At 41.8% G+C, this 19,029-nt stretch overlaps 1 protein-coding gene across 2 annotated transcripts in view; it reads left to right on the forward strand.

Annotated features, from left to right (window-relative positions):
• p3h2 (prolyl 3-hydroxylase 2) overlaps nt 1-19,029 on the forward strand; it is an 83,379-nt gene that overhangs the window by 44,563 nt on the left and 19,787 nt on the right. For both annotated transcript variants that reach the window (XM_008292034.1, XM_008292033.1), the window contains exons 2-3: nt 15,534-15,686; nt 16,463-16,652. In XM_008292034.1, coding sequence (XP_008290256.1) covers nt 15,534-15,686; nt 16,463-16,652 — 343 coding nt within the window. The remainder of the gene's footprint in view (nt 1-15,533; nt 15,687-16,462; nt 16,653-19,029) is intronic.

Raw genomic sequence — 19,029 nt, forward strand, 5'->3', positions numbered from 1 at the left:
AAAATCTAATTCTTGGCAAAGAAAGTAAATTTCCCAGCACGTGTTTCTTTAATGCTGCTGGTAGTAAGTGTGGTTTCCCCTGCGTGGGCTCTGGTTCCAGTCTGTGTACTCCTTATGTACACATTCCTCAACCAAAGGCAAAGCGACAGAGACAAAACACAACTGTTTTCTGGGACCAGTCAGAGTTTTTCCAGGCTCCAAAAAGGCACCTTTATGTGAATGGAAACCGACGGAGTGTGAGATCAGAGGATCGTAACATGTTGGCGGGGCAGGTCTGTTTTTAGAAGTTCCTCAGAGGGAAAAAAAAAGTGTGTTGCCGTGTTTAACGCTGGAGGGGAAACGTGAGAAACGTGCATGAAGACATTACGGGTGATTTTCCAGCCTGTCTGCACCGTTTAAAAACCCTGCGCCGCTCGTGTTTTCCCGCACAAAGCCGGCCTTGTGCGCTCCGAGGCGGCCCAGGAAGCGAGATCGGACACGGGGAAGAGGTGGTCGGCTGAGGATACAGTAGCCCGTGTGGTGTCAGGTGGCCTCGGGATGACTGACTCCCACAGAGCTCAGCCGGGACGTCAGCGAAGACGGAGAGGATAATGGGAGCAGTCAGCGGTGTCAGACAGATGTACAAACAGCCACCTCAGTGCAGGCCGTCCACATTAAGGCTTAATGGACACAAACTGTGTTTTGATAGCTAATAGTCTCTGGATCACGAGTGCCTGTTTCTGGTGAGTGCAGGTCGCTCGTTTTCCCCTTTTAATCAAAGCCAGCAGTTTCCAAACACGCGGTCGAGGTTGGAACAGTGGCATTATTATTCTGCTACTGTTTTCTTTGCAATGTACAGTCTCTGGGACTTTCAGGAGCGATGGAGGGCGGGCAGAGGAAGAGGCGAGGCTTTCCCACCGCCCGTGTCTTCACCGCCGAATGAATGAATGAATGAAGGCCTTTTGAGCAGCGGCGAGGCTTTTTCAGGAATTCCTCTGACGTGACCTTCTAGGAGGAGCAGGTCCAGGGTGGGGCGAGGACGGCCAGAAAGAGGCCAGTGTGCGGAGCTGTCAGCGGGGTCGGGGCGGGGAGGAGGTGGCGGCGGCGAAGAGGAGGACGGGCATCAAACCGGACAGCTCTGACAATGACATCACCGAGAGGAACAGCTCCACGTGCTCAGTGTGTTCGTAACGTACACCTGGATGGTCTCCTGACCAGAGGTTAGGGTCAGAAAAACCTGTGAGATAAAATCTGGCAGCAAGGGTGGAATACTGTAACGTTCAAGAGCTGCAGAAGTGGTGACAATAATCAGAAAAGACAATAAAATAGTGTCATTTTATGGCCATAGATTATAAAAGAACATATTGCTTTTTGGTGTGGACACTATTTACAGTTTGTTTTTTTATAGGCAAAATGTAAATTAATACTTATTTATTTAGATTTAGATATTAATAGATAGCACTTTTTTTTAACCATTTTTCCATACCCTAATATCCGTTTTTTTTTTTTTTTAAATAGCAGCAAAAAATCTGTAAGTGATCTTTTTTTGTTTGTTTTTTAGTATATTTAAATACAAACTCGGAAAATCCCCCAAAAATTAGTTTACCATTTTTGCCATTTTTTTCATATAATTTATTTGTAAAATACTGATTTTTTTTTTTTTTTTTGCAATAAAAACAGTAATTTTACACTTAAACTTTGTAAAAGAACAAATTACCATTAGAAATTTTTATTTTTTTAAATGTGGATTTTTAAAAAAAATTACAGTCAAAATAGAAATTTTCTTTTTGTGATTTTACTGAATATTTTCTGTCATTGTAAATTAATAAATCTGAAAAATAGCAGCTCAGTAACTATTTTTTCAGTCCTTAATGTACATAAATGTCTTTCAAATAATTGCAAATATGTGTAAAATATTTGTATTTTTTCTGATTTCAAAATAGTTAAAATAATATACATGATTTTGCAGTCAGACATTGTATAAGAACAAATCATTATGTGAAAATATAGATTTTTCTTGTGAACATTATTTACAGTTCAGGCTTTTTTTTAAGTGTTAACATGTAAAAAATAACACTTTCTTTATTATATGTTATCTGTAATTTAACAAAACAGGGAAAAACTGCAAAAACTGTTAAAAAAATTATATATATATATATGTGTGTATATATATATATATATATATATATATATATAAAAGCAATTATGTGCAAAACAGTTGTATTTGCTGCTGATTTAAATATAGCTTAAAAAATAAAATATATTTTTGGTTAAATGTTGTAAAAAAAAACAACAAATTATTTGTTTAAAAAAACAGATTTTTGATGTGAGTTTTGGCTTGTTTTTTTTTTTAGGATTAACATGTAAATTAATACTTTGTTCTGTGATTTTACTAATTATTATCTGTAATTTAACAAAATAACAGTAATTTGCTGAAAAAAATAATAGTTATAAACTGTAATTTTTTTACAGTGCAGATTGTGTGTTAAGGTGTTTTTTGGTTTGTCCTTCGTCTGGTTTGTTCAGCTGAGATCCTGAAGCAGCTCGTTCACACCTCCAGCCTACAGTAGAGACATCACGGCTGCTGTGTGCAGAGCAAACGTGGGCTGAAGCAGCTTTTTGTCCATCAAAGCTGAAATGAAAGCCTGAAGTGTTCACGACGAAGAGGTTCATTTGTAGGAGCTGCTGTGTTTTCTTCTCCAGTTAGCGTCACACATAAATCTGAAGCACTTCTTGTCTTCCAAGTAAAGATCCAGAAGCGAGTTTCCAATAAAATGTTTCATCCTCGTCCTGCTGCAGTCCGGTCAGTCGGCCGGTCGGGAGGTTGATGTATTGTTTTGCAATATGGGATCTTCCAGTGGAAACACACGACATAAGCTGTTTTCCATGACTTTCGGGAATCCTGAATTCCTCGAATCATCAATCAAAGTGCTCGCTGTGAGTCTTTAAGCGATCCAGAGGAGGAGGAAGCAGGACGCTCGCCTCGTGGGAGCTAATCAGACAGACTTTCCTACAGCGAGTCCATCGTGCCAATACCTTCACACAGCATCAGGTATCCCTCACAGCACTGAGCTCCTTCTAATAGAGTCGGTGAAGCTCAATCCAAGTTCTCATCTGTTAGTGTTAAATATGTGACTGACTGCCTCCTAAACTGGTGGATGTTTCCTCAGCCTTGAACATCAGATATGAACTGGATGGAAACCATAAAGGTCCCATTGTCAGAACTCTTTTGTTTTGCTATAAACAACTTTGAGCATCAGTATTATGGGATGTATCATAGTTTTAACAGTAGTATGGCAGAAGTTTAATATCTGTGACAGAGTCACAGAAACAATCGCTGGTACCCTGGATGTGTTTTCTGATAATTCAGCAGAGAAAACTTGACCAGGTGCCTTTTGGGAAAATGTTTAAGGATGGTTTTGTGTTTCTTTATGATGGTTCCATGTTTCTTTACAATGGTTTTGTGCTTCTTTGTGGTCGTTTTGTGAGTTTGATTATATGTTGCTGGAGAAAACTTGACAAGGTGCATTTTGGGTAAATTTTAAAGGATGGTTTTGTGCTTCTTTGCAGTTGTTTCATGGCTGCTAGTGGTTGTTTTGTGTCTCATCTGACTACATTGAATGCGTACTCCTAACAGTGAAGGACGGAGGTGGGAGTGTGATGATGTGTGGCTGGAGAAAAGTTGCATTCTGGGTAAACTTTAAAGGCTCATATCAGCATGTGTGATGGTGGTTGGTCAGAACATCCATCCATCCATCCATCCATCCATCCATCCATTATCTTCTGCTTATCCAGAGTCGGGTCGCGGGGTCACCAGGCAGAGCAGGTCATTCCAGACTTCCCTCCCCCCGGTGACGCTTTCCAGCTCTTCCTGGGGGATCCCGAGGCGTTCCCAAGCCAGCCGAGCGGGTTCTGGGTCTGCCCCGGGGTCTCCTCCCAGGTGGACGTATTCAGAAGACCTCCAGAGGAAGCCTCTCAGGAGGCATCAGATGTCCAGACCACCTCAAACTGTGGTCAGAACTAGTTATAGAAAATAAAAGGTCTAATTTTTTTTTAACCTACATTTCATACCAGGATCATCTTCTAGCAATTATCCATTCTGTGGATAAAAAATAATCCTAAGGCTCAAAAATGTATAAAACAAAATGCAAATTAACAAACACCAAGTAGCAACCCACCCAATGTACTTCTGGGACCCATAACTGTGAGAATCTCTGTAGTGTGAGTAGTGTTTGTATGGTTTTATTAAATATACTAAAGTTGTAATAAAGTTAAAATAATGAAGGATCAATGCAGTTTATCTTATCAACACTTCTGACAAGATCTGGATTATGTTCAACATGTTTAATATCAATACAAGAACAACAACTATGGATTATTTTCAGTGATTCTTATGTTATCACGTCATTTTTGTTGGTTTAAAAGAATAAAAATACCACTCAGATCAATAACTTAGAGCTGATGTCACCAGATGCCGGTTTTTGTCCAAAACCAAAACATATTCACTTTGTGATGTGAGGCCAACAAACAAATCCCGTCTTCACAGTGACTTTATTCCATTCAGATATAAAAACCTGTTTTTCATTTCACAGGATCCGATCTTGTCGTTTGGTCTCCACTGGAGCAGCTGTTGCTTTGACCCGGGGCTTCAAAAATGATGATTTAAATAAGAAACTGATCAGAGATTAAGCAAAGAGGAGTTTGACCAGATGTTGGGTTTGTAAAAATAAAGTTTGAACTTAGTGCAGTGAAGCAAGAAGCAGCAGCGACTCAAACTCAAGATATTTCTCTCTGAGATCCGGATGATAAACTCCTCGGTCCTTTTCTTCTCTTATCAGAGTCCGCCTCGTGTTATGTCTGAACTGCTGAACTCTCTGGTTTTGTTTGGTCTGTTTCAGACACATCGGCACTCCAGTGTTGCTGTTGAAAGATATTTTCTGTTACAGTTGCTTGTTGCGTAGATAAATATCTGTGCAGAACCGGCCTCGGCCCTCCGGTTTCCACACGGATCTGGTTCAGTGAAAGTAAACTTGCTGCTGTGTTTACGGAGGAGTAAACGTTGTTCTCATTAAAATACTTCATGTGTTGGTACAAACCGAGGTGGAGCTGAGATGTTTGTGTGCAGCACAGAAGTCTTTGCTTTATTTGTATAGTTTTAGCAGCGAGGATGCAGAAGTCAAACACTCATTAATGATGTTCTTCCTGCATACGTTCCTCACAACATCAAGTTTAGCAGCAGACGTCACTGCAGAGACGAGACCTTCCAAACATCGCCTTCATCATTCGCCTGTTTATACCTCGTGATGTTTAAACCTCCTCGGCATCCCCCCGCTGTTAGATTTATATTAACGGGAAGGTTCCTCTGCGGTGCACTCCTGAACAGCTTTCCCTCATTACTGACTGTATAAGGACTCGCGGCGCAGATGTTCCTGCTGGAATTTATTTGATGTAAATCGGCTTGAGGTCACAGTGCACTGCAGGTAGCCGGTAAAGATTTAATGCGTCTTCTCAGGAATTACGAGACCAAATATGACCATTTAGATGTAAAGGATGAGGGAGCATCCTGGGAGGACGACAGCGGGTTTGGAAAGTTGCAGAATTTGTCAAATGCAGCCTCGTAAATCTTTTTTTTGGGCCTTGTCTCCCAAAGCTGACCCTCCTGTACAACTCAACTGCACTCCTAGGTTGTTCATGACTTATCAAAAAAAGGTTTCTGTTTTCCAACCGTCGCTCATTTTTAGTCCGTCAATCTAATATTAGATGTGTCATCACCCTGGTAACTTAAAAAAAAAGGTTGAAAAGCTTCAAACATTTTGTTAAAGGGTCGTATTTACCTCAAACCATGATATTTTCCTAAACCTAACCAGGTAGATGAACAGATAGATATTTTAATCATCCTCCTGGGGAAATTTGAGGTATCCTGTAGCTCACATATGTTGCATTTAGAAAAATAGGGAAACTAACGTGCAAAGTATCGTGCTGGTAGAAGAAATTAGGTGCAAAATGGACGGTTTTCGGTTCCTTCCCACTGTTGCAGACTGCTGAAGCTTATAGGGAATCCAAATGTTATGGGTTGTTGGGTGTTTCTGCCTTTGTTAAGCACTATGAGATGACTTGTTGTTGTAAATATGCGCTATACATATGCTGCAGGGTGGCGCAGTTGGTTAGCACTGTTGCCTCGCAGCAAGAAGGTCGCCGGTTCGCGTCCCGGTGGGGGCACCGGAATCTTTCTGTGTTTTAGTTTGCATGTTCTCCCCGTGCAAGATTGGGTTCTTTCCGGGTTCTCCGGCTTCCTCCCGCAGTCCAGAAACATGTTGAGGTTAATTGGTGATTCTAAATTGTATGTAGGTGTGAGTGTGCTTGGTTGTCTGTCTCTAAGTGTGGCCCTGTGATAGACTGGTGACCTGTCCAGGGTGTCCCCTGCCTTCACCCTGAGTCAGCTGGGATAGACTCCAGCCCCCCATGACCCTAGTGAGGATTAAGCGGTGTATAGATGATAGATGGATGGATGGATTGTTGGGTTTTATTGAACCGCTGAGTCACTGGATGTAGCAGCCAACAGTCCAGCTCCACTGCCCCCCTGACCCAGATGTTGTGGTGCCCGATGGCTGTGGAGACAAAAGTGGTTTTAAACTCTTCCCAAATCAAAATCCAAGAACACATGAACCACAGTCTCCTGTATGGAAGGGCCTCATGCCTCCATCACGCCTCCATCCTCCTTATTGCGGCTCTTTCACAGCGGAAACCAGGTCGTTGTGAAAGTGCGTCTCCAGATCAGTTGTACAGGGACGTAACTCTTTGGAGACACGTTTACTGCCGTTGGACGTCTGATTTACTGCAGCTGCTCTTAACCTGAACACTAACCTCTGTCCCATTCACTGGAAGGTTCTAACCTCTGGGGAAACTCTTTGAAACACTTTTTTTCCCCCCTCAGGTGTTCAGCTCTGAATTAACACGTCCGTCTCACTTTTTTTGCCTTGTAGTTGTGATTGTTTGTCACATTCTAGCCAAGCCAGGCCTATTTACATACCTGTGAATCGCGCAGGAGGCCCAGAGGAGTTAAAGCACGCGAATGTGCGTTTGACTTGGCTCCACCCGCGGCCACATCAAGAGCGGGTCGGCAGGGCGGTCCGGCGGCTCCGACACAGGTTCCTCTCAAGCCGGGAGGGCAGAGCGAGGCCTCGGACTGAGCGTTGCTTATTCACCTCCGCAGGTGCGTCTTTGAAAGTCACGCGGGAGGAAAAATGTACTCACGGGGAACAAGATGTACACTCCTGGACGTGTTCAAAGATTTGCTTTTCGTGGCAGAGTTTCAGCGCCGCTGGGATGTGGAGTCTTGTAAAGTCGAAACTGAGCGAGTGCTGCCGACTCCATATTTAAAAAATGACTTTGCAAATTGAAAACACTCGAACGTGGCTGAAATAGCAGCTTTCTAACAAACTGAAAGAGAGATTAAGATAGAATAATTTTGTGATAAGATGAAAAATATTGAGCAGAAAAATTTGCAATAACATGAGAGTTAATGCTAATAGAATAACAATAAGTACAAGTAAAAGTACGATACTACGGAAGCCGAGAGCAGTCATGGCCACACATCGAGAAAACAGCGGTCCTTTTTCTCGAGATAACGAGATAATCATCCCTGGATACTGATGCCTGTGTTTACAAAGAAACGAGTGACGCTCTGGAGTGCAGCAGTGACTTTGCCGAGAATGGACTGAAAATGTCAGATTGAGGATCATCTGTCATTGATGAACGCATCAGCCTTTACTTCTCTCGAGGTCTGACACAGGCTAAACGAAGTTGGTTTTCTCGAGATAGATTATCTCGTTTTCACGAGAAAACGATTCTTGTTATCCCGAGATAGCGAGAAAATTAACTCGTTATCTCGAGAAAACGGCGAGGAAATAACGGCCGCTCTCGGCTTCCGTATGATACAGGACTGGAAATAAAAATAAAAATATGTAAGCTGTAATAAAACTAGAATAGAACTTGATAAGTAAGAAGTAATACCATGAGAAAGTAGAAGTTTTGCCCACCATCAGCCATTTTCTAGTCCAGTTTATACCAAAGCAAATCAGCTCAACAATGACTCTGTTGTGACAGTTTTGTGTTTTTATTGGATTTTTTTGCACCAGGGTGATGAAGCACTTTGATTTATCCTGTGTTTAATCCACTTGATTTGCCAGAAAACCCCTCTTCCAACATCCAGTCCGATTATTTTAACAAGGATTTCTCAATTGAATAAATGATTAAAACCACTGACGGTTTAGTTTCATGCCACCCGCCTCCTACGGAGAGATGTTGTGACTAACGACGCACAGACAGCCGAGTTAAAGGTTTTCTCAGAAGATGAAGGATTTTCCCTCCATCCGTTTCCCTCCGTGTCACGGTGATTTACTCCTACGTGGCTGTTTTCGGGGCTGTATTGTTTTCCATTACGCCGCTGAGTGCAATAGCAATCCGGGTTTAAACCTGTGATTGATTTCTTCTCTGTCATCCTGAGGGGCTGCTTTAACCTTCAACCGTGCTCAGCTTGATATATGAGCATGTGTTTCCAATTCACAATCTTCAGTTTGGAGCCTTTTGGGTATTTTTTTTTTTTTTTTACAGTTTGATACAGTACGCTGGCTCCCAGAAATCCTCCGTGTTCAATTGTCTGTCTCCATAAAACACAACTGACCGTCTTGTATGTGTGAAGTCAGGTGTTAAATATGACTGTAAGCGCATTACCGAGTGTGAGTCATGTAGTTTGAGATTCATAGTCTTTTTTTTTTCTGCAGTATTCCTTCTCTAAAATCTCCTACAAACAGAACTGCAATACAAGAACTTGGAGGAACCAATGCAGCTCAAGAAATTCCTCAGAAAGGTTCTTCAAAAAGACGTTTTTTTTGGCATTTAGGGTAGAAATCCACCAATGTCGGTTTTTTAGGGCCAATATCGATGCAGATTTTTGGAAACTAATGATCGATATTTGGAAGTGGTATACACTAAATGTGATACCAGAGAACTTGTCATTCATAACTAGACTTCTTCATTCATAACTAACTGAATATGTAAAATAGGAGGGATTACATTACATTAGGATGTTCTCCAGCGTTTACGTGGAATTGATTGATCTTGTTTGTTCTCTATTTTCTTAATCTTTCTCTGTTCTATCGATTTTGTTCCCCCAATAAGGTCCATATCTTAAATCGTCATTAATTATTGTTTTCCTGTTTCGGGTTAATCTGCCTTCTAACTTCTAGCTGTTAGCATTAGCCGCTGTGAGAGGAGCTACTTCCTGGTTTGTGTTTCTTGTTCAGCTTTTGCAGCTTGACAGACATTTCTGACGACAGACAGCGAGACGAGACTGCATCAGACCTGAAGTGCTGCATTTAACCGACCAAATTTAAAACATTCTATCGTTTAATTAAGGAACTCTTTTGAACAATATTGGAGACGTTATATACTAATTGCAAGTTTTAGGGTTTGGTTTTGTATATTTGGGGGAATTTGGGGCTTGGCAATGTTCCTTATTATCTAAATGTAAAAAAAATAAAATGTAGGAATTTCTACCATTGGTACCAACAATCCTACCAATAATCAGCCAATAAATATACAGATACCAATAATAGAAAGAATGCCGATATTGTTTAGATGTTTTCTTGTGTTTGCAGGAAAAAAATATCCCATCAAAAATAACAAGTTCAAGATAGAACCCTAAACTGGGGATAGACCGATGATCATAGCCCCGGGCTGGCATTCTTTCTATTATTGATATCTGTATATTATTGGCTGATTATTGGTAGGATCGTTGGTACCAATGGTAGAAATTCCTACATTTTTTTTCTTACATTTAGATAATAAGGAACATTGCCAAGCTCCAAATTCCCCCAAATATACAAAACCAACCCCTAAAACTTGCAATTGCTTTATAACGTCTCCAGTATTGTTCAAAAGAGTACCTTAATTAAATGACAAACAACAGAATGTTTTAAATCCCTGCTCGCTGGTTCCTCCAGTATCTCCAGAGCTCCTCAGGGTCTCCTAATGCTAAGAAAGTGTGTTTGATGAAAAGTTGTTCAGGGCTTTCCAGGGATGTGAGATGTCTGCGTTCGGGACGACAGATCTGGTTTTCGTCAGCCACAGCTGCCTGTGTGGTGCGTTGCAGTAATTCCCACCTTCCTCCAGCTGAGCCTCTGCTCAACCCGGTCATCCCTGAGGGCAGCTGTGGCCAGAGGTGGAGGAAGGTGAGGCCAGGTCGGTGGCTACAGGCCTGACTTCCTGCTCACCTCTCTCCTCCTTGTGCATCCCAGTCGCTGCTCAGCCTCTGGACCAAACAGATGATTATCGAACCCAGGAAGGCCCGGCTGACAGTAGTGTCTTTAAGCGGAATTATCTTGAGGAGATTTGGTGAAGAATGCAGCTGCAGAGGACACATGATCGCTGTGTTGTGTGCTCGAGGTTGCGCCATCAGTTAGAGGAGGGGGGAAAAAAAAAATCCACCCTCAGATGCAGTTACACTGATTTCATCAGCTCCTAATGCATTCCAGGTTTTACTGTGTGCTCCAGTGTCCCAGTAAAGGTTTTGATTTCCTCGTGTTTCTGTCAGTGCAAAGCCTAGTTCTTGCATTGGTGAGTAATTTCTGTTACGAAGAATTGTTATGACAACTGGCAGCAAAGTGGTTTTAGCTTGTTTCATTTACTTCCAGTCATGCATCTAAGGGTCGATGTAAGCTGCTGCTTGGTTGCCAAATTCAAGACATCCAGACTTGATCAGAACATCTCTGTTGGTGTTTCAGAAAGATGAATATTAATCTATGAATAGTAATTGCGCTGGAGAGAGGGATGATGTCTGTGAATGAGACAACGTAGAGCACATGATTGATTAAGGATGGCCTGCAACTAAACACTCAATTTGATGTGTACCAGGAGGGATTTTGCCTTCGAGACATGTTTTTTTCCACATCTGTCGCGTTGACTAGAGCCTGACGGATACTGGATTTTTTTTGGGGAGTAATAATTTTCGATCGATACTGATATTTGTATACATCCAGTGTGTTTGAGTTATATTGAACGCTGAAAACGATCACCTCTTAACTTTCCAGCAATGTATTTCACAAACTAGACAGCAAATCACTGTATAGACACCATTTGACTCCACAAATGCTCTGCTACATGTGCTGCAGACACATGATCGTGAATCATGTTGGATTCCCTCTGCTGATGTTGACACTGTTCCAACCGTCCAAGAATTTTTTCATTATGTGCTGTTAATATAAGTTTTCAACATATTTGCCAATGTCAATATATTTGTAAGGCCAGTATCAGCTAATAATATCAGCCAAATGATGTATTGAGCCAAACCAGTGTCACAGTTTTAGTTTAAAGCCAATTGCTGTGTTTTTTCAGTGATTGATATTGGCATCAAATTAAGCCCAATCCTTTGCCACGCAGAAAAAGTACATTTCAGCTATGCATTGAGTATAATTTATTGACTTGGACTGGAGGACATTAAACGTCATAGAAGTCTATGTCATGGTGCCCGTTGCTGTCTGAACCCCCACAATGCGCTGTGCTTGCCAACAGGTAGATCGAGGTAGATACAGTATGAAACAGTAAGAGGCGCCACCTGATGGAACAACCAGGTACTACAGCTGATCTGTGATTCATTTTCTAACACGCATGTAGAGAATACAGTTTTTCTCCATCTTTTGGAGCTTGTGGCGCCTCAGTACTTCCTACCCTTTAACACTGCTTTTCAGACAGTGTGGTACCGGAGCTTTAACAACAAAGTTCCTGACAAGCAGGAACAACTTGGAGCATGTACTAGTATGTTGGATGTTTTTATAAACTTTGATGGACTGGAAGTTTGTCTTGTCTGGAAGAATAGTAGACTCAGGACAAACAAATACTGAATATTTAATGACTCAGATTGGATCGGGGCAAAAAACTTGATTGGGACATCCCTAGTATTTGTCAGGCTCAACAAGTAGCCCTTTATTGGATGGAAGGCATCCGTGTAGAAGGGATATTTTAAAAGTCTTATCAACCATTTGGTACATTTTACTTGACAAGTAAACTCCACTTTTTTTTAATATATCTTCTAGTTCGTGGAGTTATTCATTAGTTCTTACATGCAGTACTTGGTAAAACATTTCACAGGACCCCAAAAGAACCTAAATGCCCCTCTCGCCCTTGGTCTTGTAATAACTCCCTTCCTCCCCTGGTGGTTGGTCTGTTGGTTTCTCCCGGCGGCTCCAGCCAGGTGATCTGTCCAGGAATGCACTCAGCTCCACCTCAGTCTTTGGCCTTTCAGGGCTAACCAAGCATGTCCAGCTGGGCTTTTCTCTGCTGCCGCCTGTGATACAACATGAAAGAGACCCAATGTTGTCTGACAGGGGAGTCATTCTTCAAAAAGAAGTGGGTTATTTGTGGGAGGAAGAATTTCTGCTTCTTCCATCAGAGCCGTTCTGTATGTTTTGTGATGCATTGTGCAGAGTTTTTGGGACACGGTTGCCTCCCCCGTACAAAACACAAAGCGCTTTGTTTTCGTATCTATACTCTCTGCTGTCTGCGGGGAAGGTCAACTAAAGGATTCCCCAAATCTTGAATAGATGTGGGAATTTCCAAACTTTATCTCTCGACTCATCCCATAAAAAAAAAAAAACAGCACAGAAGTACAGTACAAAGGTTTTTGTTGTAACAAATGTCTTGACTGGGAAACCTGAATCAGCGCCGAGTGGCCAAACGGAGCACGTCGGGAAGCCAGTTGTGCTTCTGGCAGCCGGACAGAACGACCGACCTTCTCAACTGTCAGGAGAGAAGTTGTGAAACACTGGGATCTGCTTTAAGTTTGCACCTGTTGGTTACGTGAAGCGTTTTAAACTAATGGCATCAGATGTCTCCGCGATGCTGCAGCTGAGTTTATGTGACGGTGAGAGATATTCAACAGAAACAGCAGGACTCTGTCTCCAACCTTGTCCACTTTCACCTCGCTGTATCTGTCTTTTGTTCCCTTTCAATCATCCCTCGCTGCTTTCTGCATAACTCCTCGTGTCTCTTTACTTATTACGCAGTTCAGTCGCTGTCAAACACCACATCCTTTCACTTTTTACAAGCAATTCATGATTAGTTTCTTTGCTTTATTGGTTAGAAGGTGAGTGGACAAAGTGGGAAAAGCAGACTAACATGCAACAAAGGTCACAGTGCAGCGGGTTTACGTCTCCAGCTACTTCTTTTATGATTCATTTCACGAGTTTCTGGAGGTTTACAGCGAACTGGAGTCAGTGCAGGCTGTTGTTCAAGGTCCTATTGTTCTCTGGACACCATAGCTGGGAGAAACGTGTCCATGTTGAGGCTTGAGCCTGATTACAATCTGATCTGATTGGGACCAGGCGTGTTCTGATGGTCGAGGTCTTCCAAAAGGAGGTTTTTTAAAGAGATGAAAGCTACAAGAACTTGCACGTAACATCTTCTTTCCTGAGCTGAGCATTTAGCTTCATGTTAAAGGAAAGTATGTTGATGTACATTGAGATTAAGGAGGTCGTGATGAAGGAGATATCCACGCTCTTGCCAAGCATTCACTTTTTTTTTTCTAATTACTACATGTGCTGCATCAGTGTTTAAATACCTGATGCCACAGTACAGTTCAGACAAGAAAATCCTCGAGTGCTGTGCAAAAGTTGTAATTTTTTTTAAATGTTTGCATTCTTTCTGTCATGAAATAGCTTCAGGGTTTCCTGTGATTGGTCCCAAATTCACTCTGCAGCAGGACAATGAGCCAAAACATACAGCCAGAGTCATAAAGAATTACCTTCAGCCTTAATGTCCACATCATGGAGGAAATCTGGGGTTACATGTAGGTAAAGCAACTGAGATAGAGTGAACACTGAGGAGAACCACGTCAAATTCTTCTACATGCTTAAAACAACCGACCGGTGTTGTTAGAAAAGCAAAAAGACGATCAAACTAAATGCAGATCTCATTCTGTTTCCTGCAGGTTGCATGAAGTTAATTGATGAATAATATCTACTGACTGTATTGTTCCCTTACTTTATGAACTAAGTCACTTTTTCTGTCCAAAGTTATGGAGAAAGTTGTTTATATTCAACTTTAGACTTTTCTAGATAACCGTGGCATTTTTAAAAGGTTCTAGTCTGGTTTTAAACCTTGCAGCAGTACTGAACCAGGAGGTTCTGATGATGTGTTCATCAGGAAATTCTGCTGTTCTGGTGCTGCTAGACCTGGCTGCTGTCTTTGACACTGTGGATCATAGTCTTATCTGACAGGCAGCAGCTTCTTTGGTTCACTTTGATGATTATTCTTTAGTTTTTGTTCTATTACTTTTGGGGTTCCTCAAGGTTCCATTTTGGGCCCAGTTCTGTTTTCATTCAATGTCCTGCCATTGGTTTCGAGATTTAGGAAACACAATTGTTTTCACAGTTTTGCAGATGATATACAAAGAAAAATAACAAAACAAGATTAATTGCTGGACTGCTTAAAAGATGAAAAAATAACCAAACCCTGGGTGACCAAACCTTTTGAGTGACCCTGGTGGCACTTTTCGCACATTTAGCATCATACAATAGATCTTTTGTGAAAAAAACAAACTTGTAGCTCCTTCAGATTTGATGAACTGATCTAAAATGTCCTTAAAATTATGCGTTTCCAGCTAAGAAAAGTTCAGACTTCAGTCTTCAGACCCGGGCATGATGTCGTGTTGTGTTGCATCTTCCATTTTTCATTATTTTATTGATTTTATTTAGATTTGCATTTCAGTCACTGTGTTTTACGATCTCTTGCTATTTATTTATGATTGTGCAGCACTTTGGTTCCACTCTGGTTATTTTTAATGTGCTTTATAAACACGTTTGACTTCACTGATACACTTTATACGACTTTCACCAGTAAACCGTCTCAGTGTTCGCGGGTTCATATCAGATATGTTTCTTAGGAAGTGGATGGAATTTCTGCGGTTATTACTTCTTTATGTTATTTCCAATAAGTTCATATGCTCTGAGTGCAAAGACCTCATCTGTTATATTAGCTGTAATCATGACAGGCCGCTTCAATGACAGGATGTGGACGGGAACAGTGCATCCCTCTAAATCTGCTCAGTTCTTCTGAAACAAATGCTGATATATTGCTCATTTCAAGTGGATTCCAAAGTAATTGCCAAGAATGAACTCTCAAGAAAAGGGGTCTGTTTCTTCCTGCTGCTTCAGAAGAACGTCTGCAGATTGTCTGTTGTTTTTCAGAGTATCACGTAACCTTTGTCCTTTTTTTTGGCAGTTTTCAATAATAGAGACGTGTCCGTCTGTTTCTGTTGGAATTTTTCTAATCTAGATAAGATACACAAGAGTTTAATTGGCTGGAATCGCTTCGGCAAACACTTAGCAAACATTTTCTTCGTGCGGTCTCGCTAATTTTACCTGCTACGTCTGATTTAAACTAACTTTCTCAGCCACACGGGTGAACTTGTGCCTTTAATCCACGGATTTGGAACAGATGCGCCGAGAGTTCAGCCGCAGAAGTAAAGTCTGATGCTATTATTTTAATTTCTTTTCCAGTTAAATCAGCCCGACAAGGCGGCGGCGGCGGCTCACACCTACTTCCAGGCCAATCCAGAACACGTGGAGATGGGTCAGGACCTGGAGCAGTACAAAGACCTGCAGGGCGTCCAGGAAGAGCACTTTGTGGATCGAGAAGCTCGGCCTCACCAGGTATAATATCCTGATCCGTGGATGTGAACTATGCCGGCGATTTCATTTAGTTGCATTTGTGTGACATCTGGCTTTTTACCTATCTTGTACGTCTGGCCTTCGCTTTTTCTGCTTCACTTCTTCCCAAAAGCTAAAAGTACAGCTGTTGTCGCTTTATGAAGGGCCTTTTGTGTAAATGGTCCTTGCAGTTTAATGACTGGAAACTCATTTAGGCCTTTTAGAGCTCGTTGTGGTGAGTTTTGGGTCATTTGTCTGCTGCTCCAGTGTCTCTCTACAGTATTATTTTTTCTGGATTTTCTCTTCTCAAGCCCTCAGATAAGTTTGATTTCTATCCTCCACCTATTAGAAAACACTGCAGACTCCAACGGTGCAAATGTACCTTAAATAATATTTATTGTGCATCTCTGCAACTTTGCTGATTCGGCTCTGTTGCTGATTGGGTGCACACTTTCAATCTTGCGTTGTGTTTCATTATTGAAAGCAGCTTGTGTGCAACATTCAGCCTAAAGCTAATTTTCTCCGGGCGCAGTAGACGAATTTTTTAGATTTACTGATGAATAATTTACGGCGATAATCCCTGCTGGCTACTGTTCAGGGGCGGCCTTCCTGCCTCCTGTTTGCAAAACTTGACGTTCACCAGAGGACTTGTTAAAACTTTTATGAACTGGCTACGGGTTTATTTACAGAAACGTCACGATAACTTTGTTCTGTGCTAAAAGTCATAAATCCTATGATTCCTCTCTCTCATTATCACCTGTGTCTCCTTCTTGTCAAAGCGCTCCTTCACGGCGGCGGTGAGGCTCTACGATAAAGGCGATTACGAAGAGGCCCTCGCTCTGTTCGAGGAAGCGCTGGTGGAATATTACAGGGCGGACGTGGACTGTCGGGCCCTTTGTCAGGGGCCGCAGAGGTTCGAGGGCCACGATCACCTCCGCTACCGTTACAGCCTCCACGAACTCGTATCAGGTGAGATCTCTTGGGTCAGAAAACAAGCCTGCCTCCAGAACAATGGTACAGATGTTTTAAAGCAGGTAAAAAAAACAAGGCTCAGTCTTCTTTCTTTGTGTTAAAATTCCAGCACAGTCACGAACAGGACGATGGTTTCTGACAAACTCCCCTTGTGTTTCTAATTAGACTAAAGACCTTCGTGTTTAGTTTGAGGTTTAAGTTGTTTACTGCTGCACCATGATGTCGAATCACGGTTGATGCAATCGCTGCCAATATTGGTTTTCAGAGCTGCTTTGGTTTTACTGCAGCAGTCTTCTGTGATGTTTTATTGCTTTTTATAAATTCACGTTTCGCTCCCAAACGCCTGCACGTTGCGTCACTTTATTTGCATTGGTTGTAGATGTAAAAAAAATAAATACCAGCCTTGGTTCCAGTCTGATGAGTCTCAAGAGTTCATTTAAGGTTTAAGATTTTTTTTAAATGACCCTGTTTAGTTTCTGTGCAGAGCCGTTTATCAGCTTGTTGTGACTCCTCCACTAACACTTACACTGTGTGGCTCTGGGCCCGGGCCGGTTTGGGTTGTGCTGAATTAGCCGGCGGAGGCTTAGACGAGGCCAAACAACAGGCTTCACGCTCGCTAGGTGATCAAATCTGCCCGGCAGCAGCTTGGCACCGGGTGGAAGCTGGCGCTTTGTCAAAGGGCAAATGAGGAATAACAGCTCTGTTTTTAGGGAAGGAGGTACAGTGAAAGAAAATGACTCCGTATTTAGTCAGCGTAGGTTCCTCTAGAGCTGAACTCACTACTGTCGCCCATGAAAACACATTTAAAGGTCCTGTATTATGGGATGTGTTCAAAGTGTCTTTCAATTTTTCACCTCAAAATGCCTCAAGAATAGCTCGTTTCATCATGATTGTATAACTCCTGGGTTCAGTCTTTGTTCTAAACAGGCTGCTTTAGTGTCTTTAGCTTTAAATGCAGTGCCGGCCCTCAGGAAGAAAACTCTCTGTGTGTCTAGGATTAACAACGAGCAACAAAACACCACACGGCAGATGTGAACGAGTGCGTGAGACGTCTAACTTTCTTTCTGGAAATAATATTGTAAGAAAATATGTTTGGATTTAAAGCAGTCGTTGCTTTTAGCTCATGTGTCAGACGATGTTATAAAATCAGTGTTTTAGCTGCAGAGCGGCGGCTTGGAAATGTGTCTGAATGGGACTTTAACTTCACGTTACGGCTTGATGTGCTGTGTTTCAGTCACTGTTTCATGCTCGTTCTGCTGTCTGACAACAGAAAAAGAAAAACATGTAAGTCAGAACAGCTTTAGTGTGAATTCAGCTGTATTTAAATGCAATATTGACACAGCAGCTGAAGCACAACAGGTCTCATGAAAACACAGGAAGTAAAGTTTCCACAGAGCTCTGACCTGTGGGCGTATGATGTAAGCTAACGTTAGCCACATTAGCTTCACTAACACTAAAAACAATAAAAGAAATCTGCTGGATGTTCAGCTCCTCAGATGCTGGGAGTGCATGAAGACTCTTGTGTTCACTCTTGCAGCCGACAGCACAACATTTAGTTAGTGGCTGAAATATTTTAGAGTTGAGCAGAAGCAGCCGTAGAGAGTAAATAAATAAACCTGCAGCTGCTCGTTCTGATTGGTCCACCTGGAAGCAGTGAGGGGGCGGAGCTATACAGAGCTGGATGGTAACATTTGGATCAAATTCTGAGGCTTTAAGCGAACATTCATCTCTTTGCTGCTTTTAATTTACAAGTTTAACAACCACAAAACACCATAAAAATGGGTTTCCAACATATGGAACCTTTAAAAGCATCGTCTCATAAAATGGCACGGCACATTTCGTAACTCAAACTTTAAGATGTGAGTGTTTTAATTGTAAATAATCACAGTTTTTGATTATTTTCTGTAATTTTATAGTATTTGTTGGTGCCCTATCTTGTTTATTAGCTTGGGGCATCGTGGTGGCCTCATGGTTAAGATTCATACCATAAACTGTAATTGCAACATCTACTGTTTGTCTTTGGCTGCAGATCTGCTGCATGTTTTTCCCCTCCTCTCGCCCAAAAATCCCTTTAAACAATTTCAGCGGTATTTATTTTTATTTGGCACCGAGCTTTTTCCTGGCAATCCACAAGCTGAAACACAGAGATTTCTGCCTGGCTTGGATTTCTTCCAGGTGACAACAAGGTGCAGGTAAAAGCCAAAACTGCAGAAAGGCTTCGGGGCAAATTTACAGGCGCAGATGTGAGCGAAGCGTTTCTGTGGAAATCTCAGGTGTAAAAAATTCCCACAAACCTCCATGACTTTCTAATTGTTGCGTGGTTTACCGCATCAACAGGGTCATGAATCACCAAATTAACTCTGAGTTTTAGAGT

Source organism: Stegastes partitus, unplaced genomic scaffold, assembly GCF_000690725.1.
Source record: "Stegastes partitus isolate 25-593 unplaced genomic scaffold, Stegastes_partitus-1.0.2 Scaffold780, whole genome shotgun sequence".
Classification (NCBI taxonomy): Eukaryota; Metazoa; Chordata; class Actinopteri; family Pomacentridae; genus Stegastes; species Stegastes partitus.